The sequence below is a fragment of the Planococcus citri genome, chromosome 3 (genome assembly GCF_950023065.1).
Source record: "Planococcus citri chromosome 3, ihPlaCitr1.1, whole genome shotgun sequence".
NCBI lineage: Eukaryota > Metazoa > Arthropoda > Insecta > Hemiptera > Pseudococcidae > Planococcus > Planococcus citri.
This window is the reverse complement of record NC_088679.1, coordinates 43644735-43662451: the sequence shown is the minus strand read 5'-3', so window position 1 is coordinate 43662451 and position 17717 is coordinate 43644735. Positions and strand designations below refer to the sequence as shown.

Below are 17717 nucleotides of genomic sequence, written 5' to 3'. Positions count from 1 at the left end.
AAATGAATTGGCGGCGATCAATAGGCAACTTATTTAACACAATTTCAACGCAAAATAAACCTTACCCTGAAACGGAAGTATCTTAACATTACGGTTTTATGTAGGTTGCTAGACTTTTTCACCTAAATGCACAATCTAAAAAAAGTAGCAATTCATCCCACATCAAAAACAGAGAGCACGATAGTTAATTTAATTACATTAATTTCTATTTTTGCTCTCAACAGTCTGGTAATTTCAAAATTTGTATAATCATTTGATGAGCAAAATAATACAATACAGATCCATTTATTGACCTATTAAGTAACAGTCTTTTCAGAAATTTCAATACGAATAATGAAGTAAATAACTTGAATAAACACGAAGTTTACAATGTATTAATTTAGTTGATACGAATATTAAGTACATCGTTGAATCGCAGTGATACTATAATAAGGATAAAGGCTTTCCATAGCACCGGCTGGTACAGATCTAAATGGTAATTGTTTTTTCAATACCCAGATTCTATCCTCGGCACACCAATAATACAGTTTGTTGACGAAGAAATGTAAAAGTCTTCCTTCATACTGTGTTAAGGCGAGCGTTTCACGATTACGATAATACGGGCTCACATACTCACTATCTCTTTCCCGGGGAAAATTACGCCACTGTTTTGAATTTCGGTAAAATGACATAAAACGTGTAAGGAATATCACAGTAAGCTTACGGTCATTGGTGATGGTTAGTTCAACTGGTTCGTCATTATAGGATGATAGATTGAATGATAAATTTGGCAAAGATGACCACACATTCTGTTGAAAATTGAATTCTTCCATCACATAATCTGAAAGCGAATCTTCTGAACTTCTGTACAGCCTATACAACTTTTTTCTACTACTGGTAAACAATACGTCTTCTTCGTTAGAGTCAGACATTGGCTCTGAAAATATCATCCAGCGATTCAGTTCGATCGAGTATTTTAATACACGACCGTCTTTAAAACAACAGTACACCTCGTCGCGACAATTCAAAAGCGAACTGTAGGGCCGCCATTCCGCACCTTTTACTTTTACGCAGCTGTTCAAAGAGATGAATTTTTTCGAAAATAGATTGTATACATAAAACACAGGATCATTGTAACTCACAGAGAAAAGAATGAATAAATTATCGCCCATCAAAGTTGCCGAAACCTGAAAGTGTGGATCACATATTTCGCCTTCACTATATTTTAAAGCACAAAACGATGCAATTTGGTTCAAATCGGAGTCCAGAAGATGAATTATTGTTTCCTCAGTTGATGCAATAAACACAGGAATCTCTTTCAATTTCTTTTCGTAGTTCTCCGGTGTTTTTATGGTGGAAGGGACTAACGAACTTGAACATAAAGATTTCCATAATTCATTTCGAACCAGTTGCTCTGAACAGTTGTTTAAATCTGCAGGTGCTTCCAACTTATAATCATTATAATCTATCATTCGATTGCGATTTATAGCCAGGGCGATTTGTGGTATCAGATGGTATCGATTTTTTGGATCGTGGATCACCCATTTCGAACATACGTCTACTATTTTAAGTGGATTATCGAAACAGATTTTTGAAGGCGTATCAAGAGATAAAAGTAAATCCTCCAATACATCGAAAGGAGTGAGACAAACAGGCAACGTATCGCCTAATTCTGAATTGGTCAAAACTTCTTCAATATTCTTTTTCATCCATAAAACGCATGCGTTAAATAATTCTTCAGTTCTCAAGAAGTGGGCAGCTTTCAACAAAACAGTTACATTTTCAGGTGTTATCTGCATTTCTTCAAAATAGATGAATTTTGTAATCATGTCGAACGTGGTTTGATCGATATCATGTAGCAGATATTCCTCACTTTCATTCGGTTGCTCGGTCGTAGGTGTTGCTGTGCACTGAGTGTTTGCTTTACAACGCTTGACAGAAAAAATTTCAGCGAAATAGCCAGATGCCGAATTTAATTTAAACCGATGAAGTTTGTAAGTTTTCTCTTCAACTTTGACAGCGATATCCCAGAAATAATCATTTTCTAATAATCTTAACAACTTTTTTCGTTTGTCTCCTTCATCGACGCTGATTAACGTACTTTCTCCGTCATCTTTCAATAATTCTTCAACTGAAAAAAAAAAAAAAAAAATTGAATACCGTAACAATTTTATTAATACTGTTGCATACTTGCATACGACGTTTTCACTTTACATACCCACTTTGATCTCTCCATCGTTCACTAACAATTTGTAGAGAGTTTTCGCAATAATTTCTGGTTTTATTCGTTCGGTGTCATGTAATTTTATACTGAAATTTTGGTCCTCCATTTCATTTCGATAACTGAATCTTCTTTTTGCAGCATTTACGAGCATTGTCGCATGGGGAAGTCTACTTTCCAAATCATGATAGATCCACTCGGAGCAAATTTTACAAATTTTGCGCATTTCACTGGTATCTTGGTCGTATGTTTCGCTTGAAATTATCCCAACAATGTTATCTACCGGTAAGGATAAAATTTCGTCGTGAATTCGCACATCAGTCCAATGAACGGATAAGTATTTAAAAACTGCCTGTTTTAAGTAATGAAAATGCGGATTCTTTTGAACGAAATGTAGTAAATTTAAAATTTTCATATCTAGAAATGGATTCTTTTCTATGAAACTTGAATAAGTCTTAAGATCGATCTCCATTTGCAAGTAATCCATCGCCAATATTAAAGTTACGTAATTGTCATAGTTCAAGACGGATTTCAATTCTTCTCCATACATTATATCAACAATGACAGAGAATGTATCAGTATCCATTAATGGAAGCTCCACTAAGCTGCATTCCTTTCCATCGGAATATTTGGTAAATAATTTCTCAAAGTAATCCGATTTCCAAGCCAGTTGAAATTTATTCAAATAATAAACATCCGTATCAACTGTTACCATGACATCGTAAAACTGACTTCTCATCATGTTTTCGGCTTTTTGGTGACCAACGGCTGTTTCAAAATTGTCATTGGAATTGGAACTCATGATTTTCAGATATTTCTCCGCTGAAACAATATAGCTTACAAGTTTAGATAATACTCATAATTGAAAGTATTGTTTTCAAATGTTTATCATGAAATGTGTACCTACTTTACAGGATAGAAATTCGAATTACACTTTACATTTCTCGAAAATTATTCAATTTTTGACTACTGAACACCACTTCACAACTCATAAGGCACTAATCGGTCAGTTCATGCAAAAGAGTACAAAATACAAAACACTGGTAACACCAAACTAACACAATAAAATCTACAAACTACAAAAGTACAAAATGAAATTTGAAAATTTTGTGTTTTTCTTATCAGGTATAGACGATACTAGACTGACGTCACAACATGGCGGATTTGGTCTTATCAGTACATTTTTCATCAATTGTGGGCCAAATATCGCGTAAAAGTGGCACTTTTCGAAGAATTCTCTTTGAATATGTGAAATTTTAGAAAACTGACCAGAAAAAATGAATTCTCCGTCGAAAATACTTCGGTTTTGCTGCATTTTAATCTAAAATTATATTTAACCGCGGAAAAAAAAGCAAAAAGTAGTACTTTTTCAGGATATTTGGCCCGCAATTCACTGATAAGAAGCGACATCGGCTCGAAATTGGCCTCTTTTTTACTGATAAGAATCAATAAAAGCTGTCCGCCATTTTTTCCTAGTATCGTCTATTATCACTGAGAATGACTCCACCAATAACGAGTGTTTATTTCTCAGACTTACCATGATTCTGGATCGCGTTTCAACGCATACAGTGATTCGATTGGTCAAACGCGGTTTGAATCGACCAATCAAATTCATTATTAAAAATCGAAAAAAAATCAAAACAAAAATTCAAAAGTACACGTTCTTCGATTTTGAATTGTGACGCGGTGAGCGATACCATACCATATGTCGGAAAACTTTTTTTTGAGATAATCGCGTTTTCATGGAAAAAGTCAGAAAATATCAAAAAAATTTTTTTTGTCGATTCATATACTATGAAGCCTATACTTTGGAATGGATGTACCCACCGATCTCAAACACGTCGTTTTAGTGGTGAAAAACCGGTTTTACAAAAGTGCTTTTCATAAAAAAATGTCAAAAAAAAAAAAAAAATATTATGATGTAAAACCATTAAAAGATGAAGAAAATCAAAAAAAAAAAAAAAAAAAAAATTTAAAAATGTTACAAAAATAACCCAAACTTTCAAACACGTTTTTCTCAGAATTTTGGTTTTTGAATTTCAAAAAATACGCAACTTTGAAGTTTTGAAAATTTGTCAGATTTTAATATTTTGAAAATCTGTTTGCACCATTGAAAAGAGGAAGAAAAACACTACCAGAAACCACAATAAAACGAAAAAAATTTTTGCCGACATATGGTATGGTATCGCTCACCGCGTCACAATTATTGAATTTTGATTGACGTTCGGAATCGGAACCGGCTGTCCGGTGATCTTTGACATTTTTTTTTTTCATTTATCAATTTTATCATCTAAATTTTGAATTTTTGATAGAATGATGAATGCTGAGAAAGGTAAAATTCAGTCACTTCACTTGATAGGAAAGGTACCTTATTTTCAATTTTCTAACCGTGCATTTTTTGCAACTTGTTAATTGATATGCTGTTTTAACTTTCAGTTTCAACTTTCAAGTTCAGTTCAACCTCAATCAAGTCGGTTAGGAGGAATACGAAGGAGGATGGACGGGTGCGGATGAGAAGCTTTCGGCAGACTTGAATTAAATTTTTTTAATTCTCCAGTTTTCCAGATAAATCAAAATTCGAAAGATCCCATAAAATTGTTCTTGTCCCAAATAGAATTCACTATCCAATACCTATAGCTACTTAATAATACGTAATATTAACCAATATTTTCTAATTTCAATTTGCATACGAAGTACTAAACAAATTAGGCTAATCGTTCTCAACTTTTCAGTCATTAGTCGTGATTGACGATTAGGTAATGACATGACCCACTTAATTAATTTCCAGCTCCAATTCCCAACTTCCTACTTTTGGTGATTTTTTGAAATTTGTCATTTCAGGTTCAAAAATCGAATCCATTTTTCGGCGGAAAGGCTGAAACCAAAATTTGGTTTTGCATGCTATTGTCATTTTCAACACCTTGACCTCTAAGTATTTACCAGGGTTGTACAAAAACGTGTTTTTTTTTTGAAAAAAACAAAAAAAACGTTTTTTTTTTTGTTTAAAACGTTTTTTTTGTTTTAAAACAGTTTTTTTCTCGTGTTCAAAACTATGTGTTTAAAACGCGTTTTAAACACGTTTAAAATGTGTTTTAAACACAAATTCATTTGTTTTTGGTTCACCAGACATCAATTTTTGAGATGTGGCGTCATAAAAACGCTATAAAGCTCAAGAAATATTGAAAAATTGGAATCAAAACAAAAAATTTGTCTCTAAAAATATAGTTTGTTCAATTTCACTTTTTTCAACAAAAAACTTAAAAAAACGTGTTTTTTAGGAAATTGGAGTTGAAAAAAAACACGTTTAAAACAAAAAAAACACAGTTTTAAACGGCTTTAAACGGCTTTTTTTGTTTAAAACATCGTTCTGTTTTTTTTCACTTGTTTTAAACGTGTTTTAAACATGTTTAAAACATTTTTGTTTTAAACATGTACAACCCTGGTATTTACAATCAAAGTCCCTGACAAAAGTCCTGGCTTGAGAAGTCGATTGTATGGCAGTTTTGATGCGTCTATTTCGAACCGGATCAACACTTTCCTCATGATCCTATAATAAAATAAGCACAATGTTTCTTTTTGGAAGTGCATATCTACGAGTATGTTTCTGAGATTCTGACCCGTACGCTTTGAATCCACTAGGTACCTATTTTATTTTTTCGGTATTTAAAAAAAAAATGAAAGATGACTTACCTAGTCTATTGAAAATGAAAACTCCTGAACCGCAGGAAAGAACCTCTATCAATCAATTGTACCAACAAAATTTCTGTAATACCTATGTAAGCTATAAGTAGGTACCTACGTAAAATTAGACATATATTTTCTTTTTTTGTTGCGATGAGAAATTAACGTTGTGCAGTTTTCCCTGCATTTTTTGCGTTAATAATAGATAAAAACAACAATTTATTTATGTTATACTCTTTCCCATTTTCCCCACGATGCGTAAATTTCTTCATGAAATTAAAAATTTTCTCGCGCACCATATTTCACTGAAACAGGATTTCATCAATAAAGTAATAATAAAACTCAAAAATACTGGAAAATTCAAAAAAAAAAAAAAAGGTACTGTCGAATTTGATTGCATATAATAAACATCATCATCAGTGATTATCAAAAATCATTTTCCAATACCTACTTACTTGAGTACTTAAACCTACTTTGAGCCGAAAAGCCACCAAAATAAACAATTTTCTATTGCATAAATGTGAGAAAAATTTGAAAAATGCTTTCATAAATCGGTAATCGATAACTTACACGTAGACTGTAAGTAGAACTGTAATTTTTTCTTCAATAAATTCAGCCAATTACCTATACTTTCATCTGTAAAATTCAAATTATTACATATTCGCGATATGCACGAGTGTTTAACATATGTAGGTAGGTATACTACACAGTAGGTACTTCGGGTATACCATATACTATGCAATATAGTAAATTAGCACCTATTCAAAAATCACATTCATCCGCTGGATTGTTCTATGAACCGGAAAAGTAAAAATAACTACCTACTTGCATTTCAATCAGCTGCTCATATGCATATCGGTAGGGACCTCAGAATCGTCGATTCGTAACTAAATATTAATACATTGCCATGTTATTTTTCTTGAAAAGAAACAAAACTCAAAGCAAAAGTTGTTTTTTTTTAGACCATACGAAGTATTAAAATAGCATATGCATTATACAGGCGACGTTATCCGATTCGTATTTATATTTAACTCCTGTAAGTTTGTCCCCAACAACGTTACGAGACCACTATCATTTCGGCACCAAAAATGCGGTAACACTGTTAGTATACTTTATGGGTTTGAGCGAGTACAGTGAGTTGCAGAACATACACGAAACTTGATTGGTGCGCGTACTTTCGAAGGTGTTCGTTACAATGTAAGATTTTCGTTTTCATGTTGTTTTTCTCGTTCGCAATTTTCCTCATGGTTTGATGTATGTGGTCCCATATAGATTTCTGCGTGGGTGTGATGAAAAAGTGTGGAATAGTTTCAAATGTGATAACACTTTCAAAAAATAAGTAAGTTGCATTTTTGAAAAATTTTATAGAAATTTCATTAATTTACGTGCTAAAAATTTGAGATTTGATACTATAGATAGTTCGAATTTGGAAACTTTCATTTTATTAGTACCTAATAATAATTTCGTAAATATGCTGATGTTTACAGGGGGAAAAAGTTCTAATCTCTGAATCAATTAGCTTGAGTTGTCGTACACAAGTACATCGACATAACTTTATGAAGAACTTCGTCATTCTTCGCCCACTTCAAGTAATTTCTAATTACTCTATATTTATCTTTTAAATCACTGTCAATAAAAATTAAGCGAAGAATCCGATGGCTCGTTGGTATTCTACTGCTTAATTCCGACCGATTTCGAATGTTTTCTTGTTTTCTTATTTTTGTATCTCAAGATTGCCACATACTCGTAGGTAAATTATTTTGCTTTTCGAGGATTTTTCAATATTTGAATTTTTTCCTTGTTTGGGAATGGATCACTTTTGACTCATGTTGAATGAATGAACTATAAAGTATTACAATTTATTGCTATTGAGACTTTCATGATTAATATTTTTGTACAAATACAAATACGTAAGAAATAGTATGAACGATTATTGAAATTCATTAGTTGGCTGTCTTAATACTTAGGTATAGTATACGAAAAGTTACTGTCCTGGGGGGTTACAGGACCCCATAAAATTTTACTGCCCAATGAGTCAAATTTTTGCGCTGAAATTTTCTCCTAACAAAACCACGGCTTAAAGGGCATAGGTAGGTATTTGCAGTAATTTTCTTGATGTTTTCACATTCTTACATTGTGTAGAACTGTAGATACATGTATTGAAATTGCTTCAAGTTTTTAAATGACACGACGAATTGAATGATGAAGACCCCATCATCAATAGAATCGATGTTTATGCAAATACCTGCTTATATTTTGTATAGATTGATTTCTTTCCTTGATAAAACGTAGGTATCAATAGCATATACTACGCATTCAAAATTAAATTAGGCCTGGCCTGTCTATTTTTCTTGCATTACTTCCATCTCTGCTGATATTTAATTCATTCAATAAATAGAAGAATGCTTATTCGTAATTGAATCGTAAACATAGGTTTTTGATAATACGATCAATAAGTCAACATAGATAAGGTACGCAAACAATTGTTTTATTTCAAATAAAAATTCGAATTTTGATGCATCCATTTCACGCTTCTCGATGTATATCCACATATAAAGGGCAAGATTAGAGCACTAATTTTTAATTTTGGTACATATATACAAAAAAAAAGATAAAGTAAAAATATAATGCTTACCTATGCGGTTTCAAGGTATATTTTTCGACTTGAATGATGTTTGGATGGTACAAAATTGAATAGAACCTACTAATATACCTACTTCGTTTCGCATATTGACGGTTACTAAAGAAATGAATATTCGATCGTTTTCAAAAAATGTAAGTATTTTTAATTTTTCAAAATAGATATACCTACTCACTTTTAAGTGTACTTGAATTTTGATATGTATTTTCCCTTCGGTGAATCCATATGGAATGTGTTTCCAGATTAACAAATTCAAAAAAAGTATAGCCTAAGATTTAAATTTGAGGCTATGGACAGATAAAAATGTTGATCCAAAATCAACGAGCATAAACAATTTTGCTCATGAAATTCTCTTATTCCAATATTTTTGTATTGTGGTTCGGTCCAACAGCCCCATTTTGAGTTGTATGTATACCTATTAGTGTTACAATAAAGTCATATATACATGTTTAAAATTGAAAGTATGTAGGTAACTTCTTCATACTTTCGAAATTACATAAAAATTTTTAAGTTCTTGCTTGGTACCTATTCATTAAAACATTATAAGTATTGGTCAAAAATTTTAAGTACATATGTATCTTTTAATATTCAATAGTATAAGTTTTCCTACAAGATTATTCTATCGTACCTAAATTTTGAAAAAATTAATTGTTGAACTCGTCCAGCATTATTTCGTCAAGTAATAGATACCTAATTGGTCGTGTGACTCCTATAGGTACACGAGAAAACTGTGTTTAAGCCCAATCTTCTAAAAACTATAGCCCTCGACATGGCTACATTTTTAGCATTGACACCCCCCCCCCCACTTCTCACCCTACTTTAAATATGTATTTGATTTACTATTGCTGACTGACGCCTCTCAATCCATTCGAAAAAATCATGTCTATGTACTTATCTCCTGAAAGCTGGTCTTCACGGCACCATTTTTCAAAATAGGTATACAAATGTCTCCTATGTCTGCAGGATATAGTACTGTAGGTGGTGGGTATTTGAAATTTACTACATCTAATTAGAAATTAGTTATCATATACAGTCATGAACCAACGAAATGAATTTCAAAGCTGTGCGTAATCATCGATTGTTGCTGTTTTTGGAATCGGGACTAAAATATTCAAAAACTAATAATGAAAAAGCATTTCCTATGTAGTCTACTTTAAATGCTTACCTATCGCATATCGCACTTGTGGGGAAGTCCCCGTGTAATCATAGGTTTGTATTGTACACCTGACATTTCGCACGATAGATATGATTTATCTATATCTTTGAAACCATTAATATTTAACATTAGTACTTTTAATGTAGGCTAAGTGATTATTCCGCGTGAAAAAGAATCGATATTGTTCGTTAGGTACTTCTTTTTAACGCAAGTGGAGTCATGCCCTGTCCATTAATAGATGCGAGACTTTTCTTTTAATGACCAATGTGAATGTGAGTGTGAATATAATTCGTCATTGAAATTTATCATTAATGCGTTTGATGGAGACTTTTTGGCATTTCAGCATTTGTAATTCATATAGGCTTTCAACTTTACCTACTTACCTAATCAATTATACATCTTACATAATACCCATCTCAAAAATATAACTAAGATAGATCCTACATAGGTATTAAATTGCATTTTCGAAATGTACGTAATTATTCGAATGAATTGAAATGTAATGATTCAGAAAATCAGTTTCCATGTTTCATAAATTATGTTGTAGATTTTACGAATCCTACATAACACCCGTCAACATTTTATGCATTTACTCTTGAATTCAAAGTGAACTTTTACGTCACAAAAATCTCAGAAAGGCCAGCAACCTTTTGAACACGCGTTGCAATAGGTGATAAGATAATGAGATAAGGAAAATAAAATCACTTTCATGAGATCTTAGTATTTTTGAAATTTGACACAATATGAATTACTTTTCTGTTGGCTGAAAATATGTCGAATTTTCATGAATGAGCTGAATGGTAGAGTAATTTTTTAGTAGAATCTATAACCTTTTCCTTTCCATTAATTCCACTTTATTAATGCTCCAGACCTCAAATTAAATAAAAATTGATGATAAATCACATCATGGATTTTTACTAATTTCGTAAAATCAGACGAAATATAAAGGTATCTAACGAAAAAATTACCGAAATATGGGGTTGGAAAATTGTATTTGAAATCTATATTGGAGAATCAAAAGGGTCACCCACAAATGTAACCGAATATAGCCGTTTTTTCATTAAGGTATACCTAGTAAATGCTCTAGACCTATACACAGCACCAACACCTCAGAAATCAAAATTTTGCTCTCGGGCCACTTTGCAGCTGCTATCTTCAATTTTGGAAATTTCTGGTCTTTGATTTAAAAATCATTCTCTAATAATGAACAATATTGTACTCGGATTTTTGAAAGGTTTAAATCTTTGGACAGCTCATTTTGAACAGAAATTGAGTAAGTAATGAATTTCTATCTCAAAATTTTCAAAACATTTCCAAATGTTTTATTCAAGTGTCCAAGTCTGCTTACAAATGATTTTCGACTGTAGAATTCAAATTTTTAAATTTGTGGACATCACAATTTCACTGTCTCTCTGACTTTTTGAATCAAATTTGATTGCATCAAATTGGACTCCAGGTGATTCGGCCTCGGGAAGGTGCAGCAACTTGAATCGTACCGTAAATAGTTTTTGTGAATGTCATCTGAATTTGATAAATTTTTCAAGTCATTTTTTTCTGAAGCAGGTACCTAGACCTACCTACTTTTTAGTTTGATTTTCTAATTCAAAGTAAGAACACTTTTATGATTTATTAAGAAGTGCTTTTTTAAGGGTAAGCATTACTCAAGTTTAACTTAGTAGTAGGTACCTATTTCTTCCATAATTGTTTCGTAAAATTAAACTGAATTTAAGGCAAGAAAATATGTACAAGCCAGGTTTTGAACATTATACACCAGGCAAGTACTTTCTTTACGAAAATTATCAACAAAATCAATATTTCTTTCCCTCTAGAACCCGCATAGCTGAGGAAAAGTATGTTAATTGATTGTTCATCAGTAAATGAAGTACCTGTTTGTGTTTACATAAGTCTCTTGCGAAGAGTTTAGCTATACTGATAATGAGCGGAATTCTTTAATTTGTTTGATTTTGTTCGCGTTTAGCACATAATGTAAAAGTAATGAACTCGTATCACCTACATGACATGTACCTAAAACCTTACCTATACCTGTACCTAACCAACCTATATCGCTAATTCCACGAATATGCCTATATATATCCACGTACGAAAATTACGATAAGTTACCTGTACACGGATGGACCTATCGTTGTTAATCATACGAAACATCGTACATCTTGTCACAATGAAATGTGAAAACAAAATTCGTGACTAGTGTGCCTATATAAAGACAGCATTCTAATCCCTCATTTTTCAAGTACCTACAATAAAATAGATGATAATTACCGATTATTTCGTCAGTCAAAAAGCCAAAATACGATAATGTATGCGTACGAAGTTGTATGCCATGAAAGAATTATGAACTATAGATATAAGTTCATGTCGTCCTCTGTGGTACCTACCTATAGGACCTATGATGACTGACGACGAGTAAAATCGTGACACGCATTAGAATGCGAAATGGTTTGGGTTTTTTTACACGCATTTTGGCAGATTTAGAATCCACTAGAATCTTCTAATAGAGTACTATAGCAGCTTTTGAAAATTTACTGAGTTTACTTACGCAGAGAAAAATTTTAAGATTTTGAAAGTTTGTGGTTGGAATTCTATAAAAAGTGTTTTAATAAGAAATTCAAAAAACGCCCAAAAACCAGATGAAAAATATGCCTACCTTTTTATTGTGATTTATTTCATAAACACGAATAGTGTATCTCAAAAGTATCCCAACTCCAACGGCTGTGGTCAAATTTTAAGAATCGTCTAACGAAAATCAGTCTGTAGTTGAATATCATTTGAATCACGTAGCACCGTTTGATGGTTTTTCCGCTTGAAAACACAACGAATAGGTATCAGGTACATCACATTGTTATTCAAAATGTTGAATAAATGTTTGGTATTACTCGTACTTTTTTACGGCGAGAAAAATGCATCCGTTACGAATGTTAGCAAATGATTGTGATACACGTTGCTTTACCGTGGGAAATCGTTGACCCGTAATTTATTCCGACTTTCCGACGCATTTGTCTTTACTGTGTAGTGATGGTCATTATTTGGATAATAATAAACGAGTTTACTTTTTTGTTAAAATATTTTTGGCAGTTTGGTCTAGAAATCTCAGCAGTCCGATTAAGTATAGTATATGTAGGTAAGGCAGCTGAGAATGTTTGAAAAACATTAAATGTCGGATGCTTAGCTTGGAAATGAAAAGTTTCGAATTGTCCTGCTCAAAGCTGAAGTGCCTATCTACCTTTCTACCTATAGCTTTGGCTTGGGCACCTCTACCTATAGACCTACTAATATCAAAATATATCTAGAAGATCTGCAAAAAAATATACGCATTACGTAGCCGATATTTATGTTTTCCTCAACTTACTTATTCGTCTTCCTAACGTTGAAGAAATTATAGGAGTGAAATTTAACACGTACATTAGAAAAATGTTTGAAATTCTAGTATAGTGTATTATTTAATTAAATCAGTTATAAAATAAACTTACAACATTGAATAAGTAGGTATAGCGAGTGTATGAAAAAAAAAATAGTAGGTGCCCAACAATACTTTACGTGACTATTCAATTTCGTATGATTCGTTTTTTCCCTTGTATCTGTATTGTATTGTATTATAAATAGGCTATAATGAAAATTGGACCGTGTCGAAAGTAGGAAGAATATCAGCAGTTGATCGATAGTCTACGTAGGGTAAAATTAATTAGGGATGTTTTCTAGTCGTGACTGAAGTTAATAAAATGAATACCCATAACGAAGCTTCGTTTTTTATAAGAGAGAGAGGAAAAAAAAAAGCTTATCATGGTGTTAGTGTTGCAAATGAAATCACGAGCTGTAAAAGTTCATAAGGGGCGGAAACATCGGAACTTGGTTATATCAGCTGGACGTATTCTTACGTATAAGCTTCGTAAAATTATTTCATTTAGGGTAAAAATAAAATTTATTCGTTATTAAGTTACGATTTAAGGCACAAATAAAGATTTTCATGGATATAAGCAACTGATCAAATTACTAAATTTTCAGTTTAGCTTTATCATAAAAAAATTCTGTTTCTGAACAAATCTTCGCACGATTGCTGATTTTTTGAAATGAGGAAACCCAATTTTATTTGATGCCCACGTGTTTTTGTGAATAAAAAATACATCAACATTATGGTTAAAATAGTAATAGGTTACCTATTTATGATAAGATTTCGAATCGGTAGTTACTCATGTGTGAAAATTAAAGTTGAAATTGTTCAAACCAAGAGGTGGTTGATTGTTTTAGTGGGGGAGGGAATGGCGATTTTTCTTAGAGTGGTAAAAATGTGTTGTGAGTAACATCAAATGATCAAAGAACCTTATTTTTTTCGTCTTCTCATAATTGAAAATTTTGTCACTTAAATACAGCTATATCTGCTCCGTTACCTACCTAAATTTCTTATCTCAGATTGTTCATTTTATTCTTTACTTCATCTAGGAGGGAGAGAAAGATTAATTGTATGAAAAATTTTTAGAAGTACCTATGTTTTGGGAGAATTTTAAGTTTTTATTCATTTCCCGCTGAAAAAGGAATTAAAAAAATTGCCAAGAATGATCATTGAATGGAAATAATTTTGCAATTATCATTCTGATTGAAACTTTTTCAAAACATTAAAACACCAGTTTCTCGTTATTCCAAAAAACAACAGGAACACTGAATCATGCAGATCATGCTCCTTTTACTCTGTTTTTCTAAAACCTAAACTTGCTAACTACACTCTAGTCGTTGTATTTCACATTCTCACGAGTGTAAGTTTGAGAAAAGAAAATGTGCATATTTTGGAAACAATCCGGTTTTCACTTTTCATATTTTTTCTATGTACATATTTCACTTACTTACCTATTAGTTAGTCTATTGTTCATACTTTTTTTTTCAATTTATTGGTACCTACTTTTATTTTATTAAAAGTAAAATAACAGAAACGAACAAATCGCTAACCCAACTCCTTAAATTTAGAAGATAGGCAACTTATTAGGTACCTATTTTTTTTAAGGAAAATTGTGAGAAGGTGAGATACCTTTTTCGCGAGACACCTTGTATAAAAAATTACCTCGATTTATATTTTTTATAATCTAGTTTGCATGCTGTACATGTGTAGAAATTGAACACTACGTCTTGGACAGCATATTCAACTAAAATTAACCTTTTTAAAAATATTTTCCAGCTTGAATTGAAAAAGTCAATGGAAGATGAGCTGTTCTGCTGGCCCCTCATACACGCCGGACGATATAGAAAAATGGAGTTTAAATGTAAACGTCGTTCTAGATAGTCCGCGAGGGAGAAGAAAGTTCAAAGAATTTTTATCCGAATGGGATCTCGAAGACGATGAAAAGACTTTGCAGTTCTGGGAAAAGTGTAACGCCCTTCTGCATGAAGCTCATCAAAATAAACATCTAAAGTAAATTTCGAAATTATTAACGAAAATTAATCAACATCATTTAAAATCTTAATTCACTTTTTTTTCTACAGAAAACACGACAAGGCTGCGAAAATTCATCACGATAGATTTGAAAAAGAAGCGATAGCTTTGGTTGAGTACGCCGAAGAACATCTGAATTTTGATGTAGCTCAACTACGAGAATTTAGACAAATAGTAGAAAAAAAAGACGTGCAGCAAACTTTGAAAGTTATTTCTAGAGCTCAAAGTACCGCTAGTTACCTACTCAAAAGTAAATTTGAATTATTTCGGAAAAAAATTCAAAAAGAATTACCTCCTTTGAACGCGAAAAAAAAGTGAAAACGCAGAATACTATTTAATTTTGTTTGATATATTTTCTAATTGCGGCGTTGAAGTGGGAAAAAAATGTGAGATTAAATTTTAAAAATTATAATTTTTCACGAGTTTGTCCAATATTGTGATTTGCTGGAAAAAGTTGGGTGTTTCAATATCATGCATTTTCCCCCAAACCAGAACTTCTGTTACAAAGTTAATTTCAACATTTTATGGGGTTTATAAAAATCGATTTCCACGATGAAAATGTACAATTCGTTGAGAAAAGATGCGAAAAAGAAAAACGCACGGTGATATCCCTATTTTGCCGTTTACGCTACACCGACATTCATTCCTATACGAGATTTTCCCCTATTTTTTATAATAGGCAATCATCGTAACGTAGCTAGTATGTTGGTTGTCTACTTCCTTTAGTTAGGGGTATAAATAACATGAAGGCAAAAAGATGCGAGTTTTATTTTAGTACTTTTGGTAATAAATTTGATGGAAGAAAAATGTTATGATTTCTAAAACAGATGTTTATGAGAGTTATTTTATGTATTGCTTGTTGATGAACGAACAGTATGAAATTATTGGTGCATTTAATTTTTATATTTGTAATGGTGCAGTTTTTTTTGTGTTTTTTTTTTGTTCAAATATTTAGCATATACTGAAATTTTTTTGAATGTTTTCTATTCAAAAAATAAAGTTGATAAATTCTTCATTTTCTAAATTTATTGAACTCTCAAATTAGATAAGTAATGGAAAAATCATTTAAATTAATTTAAATTTTACTCATATTCGGTATCAGAAAAAGTTCGCGATATTCTATATGGAAAGTTGACCCAACTGAATAGTTAAATGATTCAATTGTGGAAGCATTTGACCATTTCAGGTTTGAAAAATATCAAAAAAGTGATTTAAATTATTTTTAAACAAACTAATATAATTAGAATACATTTTTAAAAACATAAAAAAATAGCTTCCTCATAATTATATCCATTTTCTTTTGTAAAAAATTTAATTTTAAATTAAAAATGGAAAATTGGTATACGTATAGCATGCGCATGCAATTTTTTTGAAAATAAAACATGAAAAAATATTATTGATAAGTAGCAATATTTCTGATTTAGATTACTCATGAATTGATCCGAATTTTATATAGGTATCTTTCTAACGTTAGAAGTTATGATTTTGTATTGGTACTTTTTTTTTTTCAAATCAGCTTTTGACGAATACAGTGAACTATGAAGATACTATATTTTTCGCAAAATAACATTAATCGATTCTCGAATATTCTGCATTCTTTTCTAAGAGAATTACGAAGAAAAAAGATGCCGGCATCGAGCAAACAGAATAACATCTCAATAAGGGTTTTTATCGACCTCGAACACGTTGCATAGGTCGTTTGATCGCGGGGAGCCCGCATTTTATCTTTTAGCGAATACCATTCTAGTAATTAATTTATTACAAGTACGCATCTTCGATACACAACAAAAAGTATTTCAACTTTTTCATTGTACGTATTCATTATATAATTCGAATTCTGTTCCAATAAATGCGATGTTATTCATAAACCAAGCTCGATTTGATAGATATAGTTCACGAATTTTAGTTCATCGTCTTCGGGCTTTTTTGCTTTCATTGATTCGTAGGCCTAATGAAAATACTCGACGCACGAAATGTAGATTTCGCGCCAGAGGTACTTGTTTATATTTTTGCAAGGAGATTGATCCAATTCGATTCTCTTAGATACATATAAATAAAGTTGAAAAGAAAATTCGCCTATTTTTTCCTCTTCTTACATTCTTTAAAATGCAGTTCATTAGATTTTATGGGTGTTCGATTATTTCTTGGGAAATTCCGTTCGCACCTAAACCACCTATTTCAAAATGCAATCTCGTATCAATAATTATGAGTTGCAAATCTTGCGATTAAAATATTCAAATCAAAATGTATCAGTCCATCACATGTACTTATCTATACATTGAAAGTAGACCAGTTCATTAATCGATTGCCTGCCTACGTGTTTTAAATAAGGTCCATTATGTATTTGCTTCTGGATTTTAGTCGTACAACACACCGTAGGTGTTGTTGAACATAATTATTCCTAGATCATAAAAAAGATCAAAAGCGAAAGTTCAGTAAACAAAACTTAAAATCAATGCTTAAACATTATAATTTTTTTATATTTTATTTCATAAGTTTAAGTAGGTAGGTAGGTACTAACCATACTTTTCCTTAATTCACGTGTAAAGTTTTACGAACCAGTGGATAAATTTTGAAAGAAATTGGCACTTCGATGAATGCG

The 17717-nt window shown here is 31.8% G+C and overlaps 2 protein-coding genes across 3 annotated transcripts; one reads left to right on the top strand and one right to left on the bottom strand.

Moving 5' to 3' along the window:
• Nucleotides 1–269: 269 nt before the first annotated feature.
• Nucleotides 270–3493, bottom strand: LOC135841338 (uncharacterized). 2 transcript variants are annotated; one of them, XM_065358256.1, is made up of 3 exons: nucleotides 3104–3493; nucleotides 2198–3022; nucleotides 270–2110 (listed from the first exon to the last, which is right to left on the bottom strand). In XM_065358256.1, the coding sequence occupies exons 2-3, from the start codon at nucleotides 3000–3002 to the stop codon at nucleotides 396–398; spliced, it is 2520 nt and encodes an 839-aa protein (XP_065214328.1). In that variant the 5' UTR covers nucleotides 3003–3022; nucleotides 3104–3493; the 3' UTR covers nucleotides 270–395. The 2 variants fall into 2 exon arrangements, with proteins under 2 accessions (XP_065214328.1, XP_065214327.1); XM_065358255.1 differs by having other exon boundaries at nucleotides 3108–3492.
• Nucleotides 3494–6965: 3472 nt separating this feature from the next.
• On the top strand, nucleotides 6966–16128 carry LOC135841226 (uncharacterized). The gene is made up of 4 exons (XM_065358079.1): nucleotides 6966–7220; nucleotides 7369–7470; nucleotides 14861–15094; nucleotides 15166–16128. Exons 3-4 carry the CDS (start codon nucleotides 14886–14888, stop codon nucleotides 15431–15433), a joined length of 477 nt encoding a protein of 158 aa, XP_065214151.1. The 5' UTR covers nucleotides 6966–7220; nucleotides 7369–7470; nucleotides 14861–14885; the 3' UTR covers nucleotides 15434–16128.
• The last annotated feature ends 1589 nt before the right edge of the window (nucleotides 16129–17717 follow it).

What these genes read in the sequence shown, in the direction of transcription:
- LOC135841226 (XM_065358079.1), top strand. Translation starts at nt 14,886, where the DNA reads ATGAGCTGTTCTGCTGGCCCCTCATACACGCCGGACGATATAGAAAAA. An exon ending in CATCAAAATAAACATCTAAA is followed by an intron (nt 15,095 to 15,165) that starts GTAAATTTCGAA and finishes TTTTTTCTACAG; the next exon opens with AAAACACGACAAGGCTGCGA.
- LOC135841338 (XM_065358256.1), bottom strand. Translation starts at nt 3,002, where the DNA reads ATGAGTTCCAATTCCAATGACAATTTTGAAACAGCCGTTGGTCACCAA. An exon ending in CGATGGAGAGATCAAAGTGG is followed by an intron (nt 2,111 to 2,197) that starts GTATGTAAAGTG and finishes TTTTTTTTTCAG; the next exon opens with TTGAAGAATTATTGAAAGAT.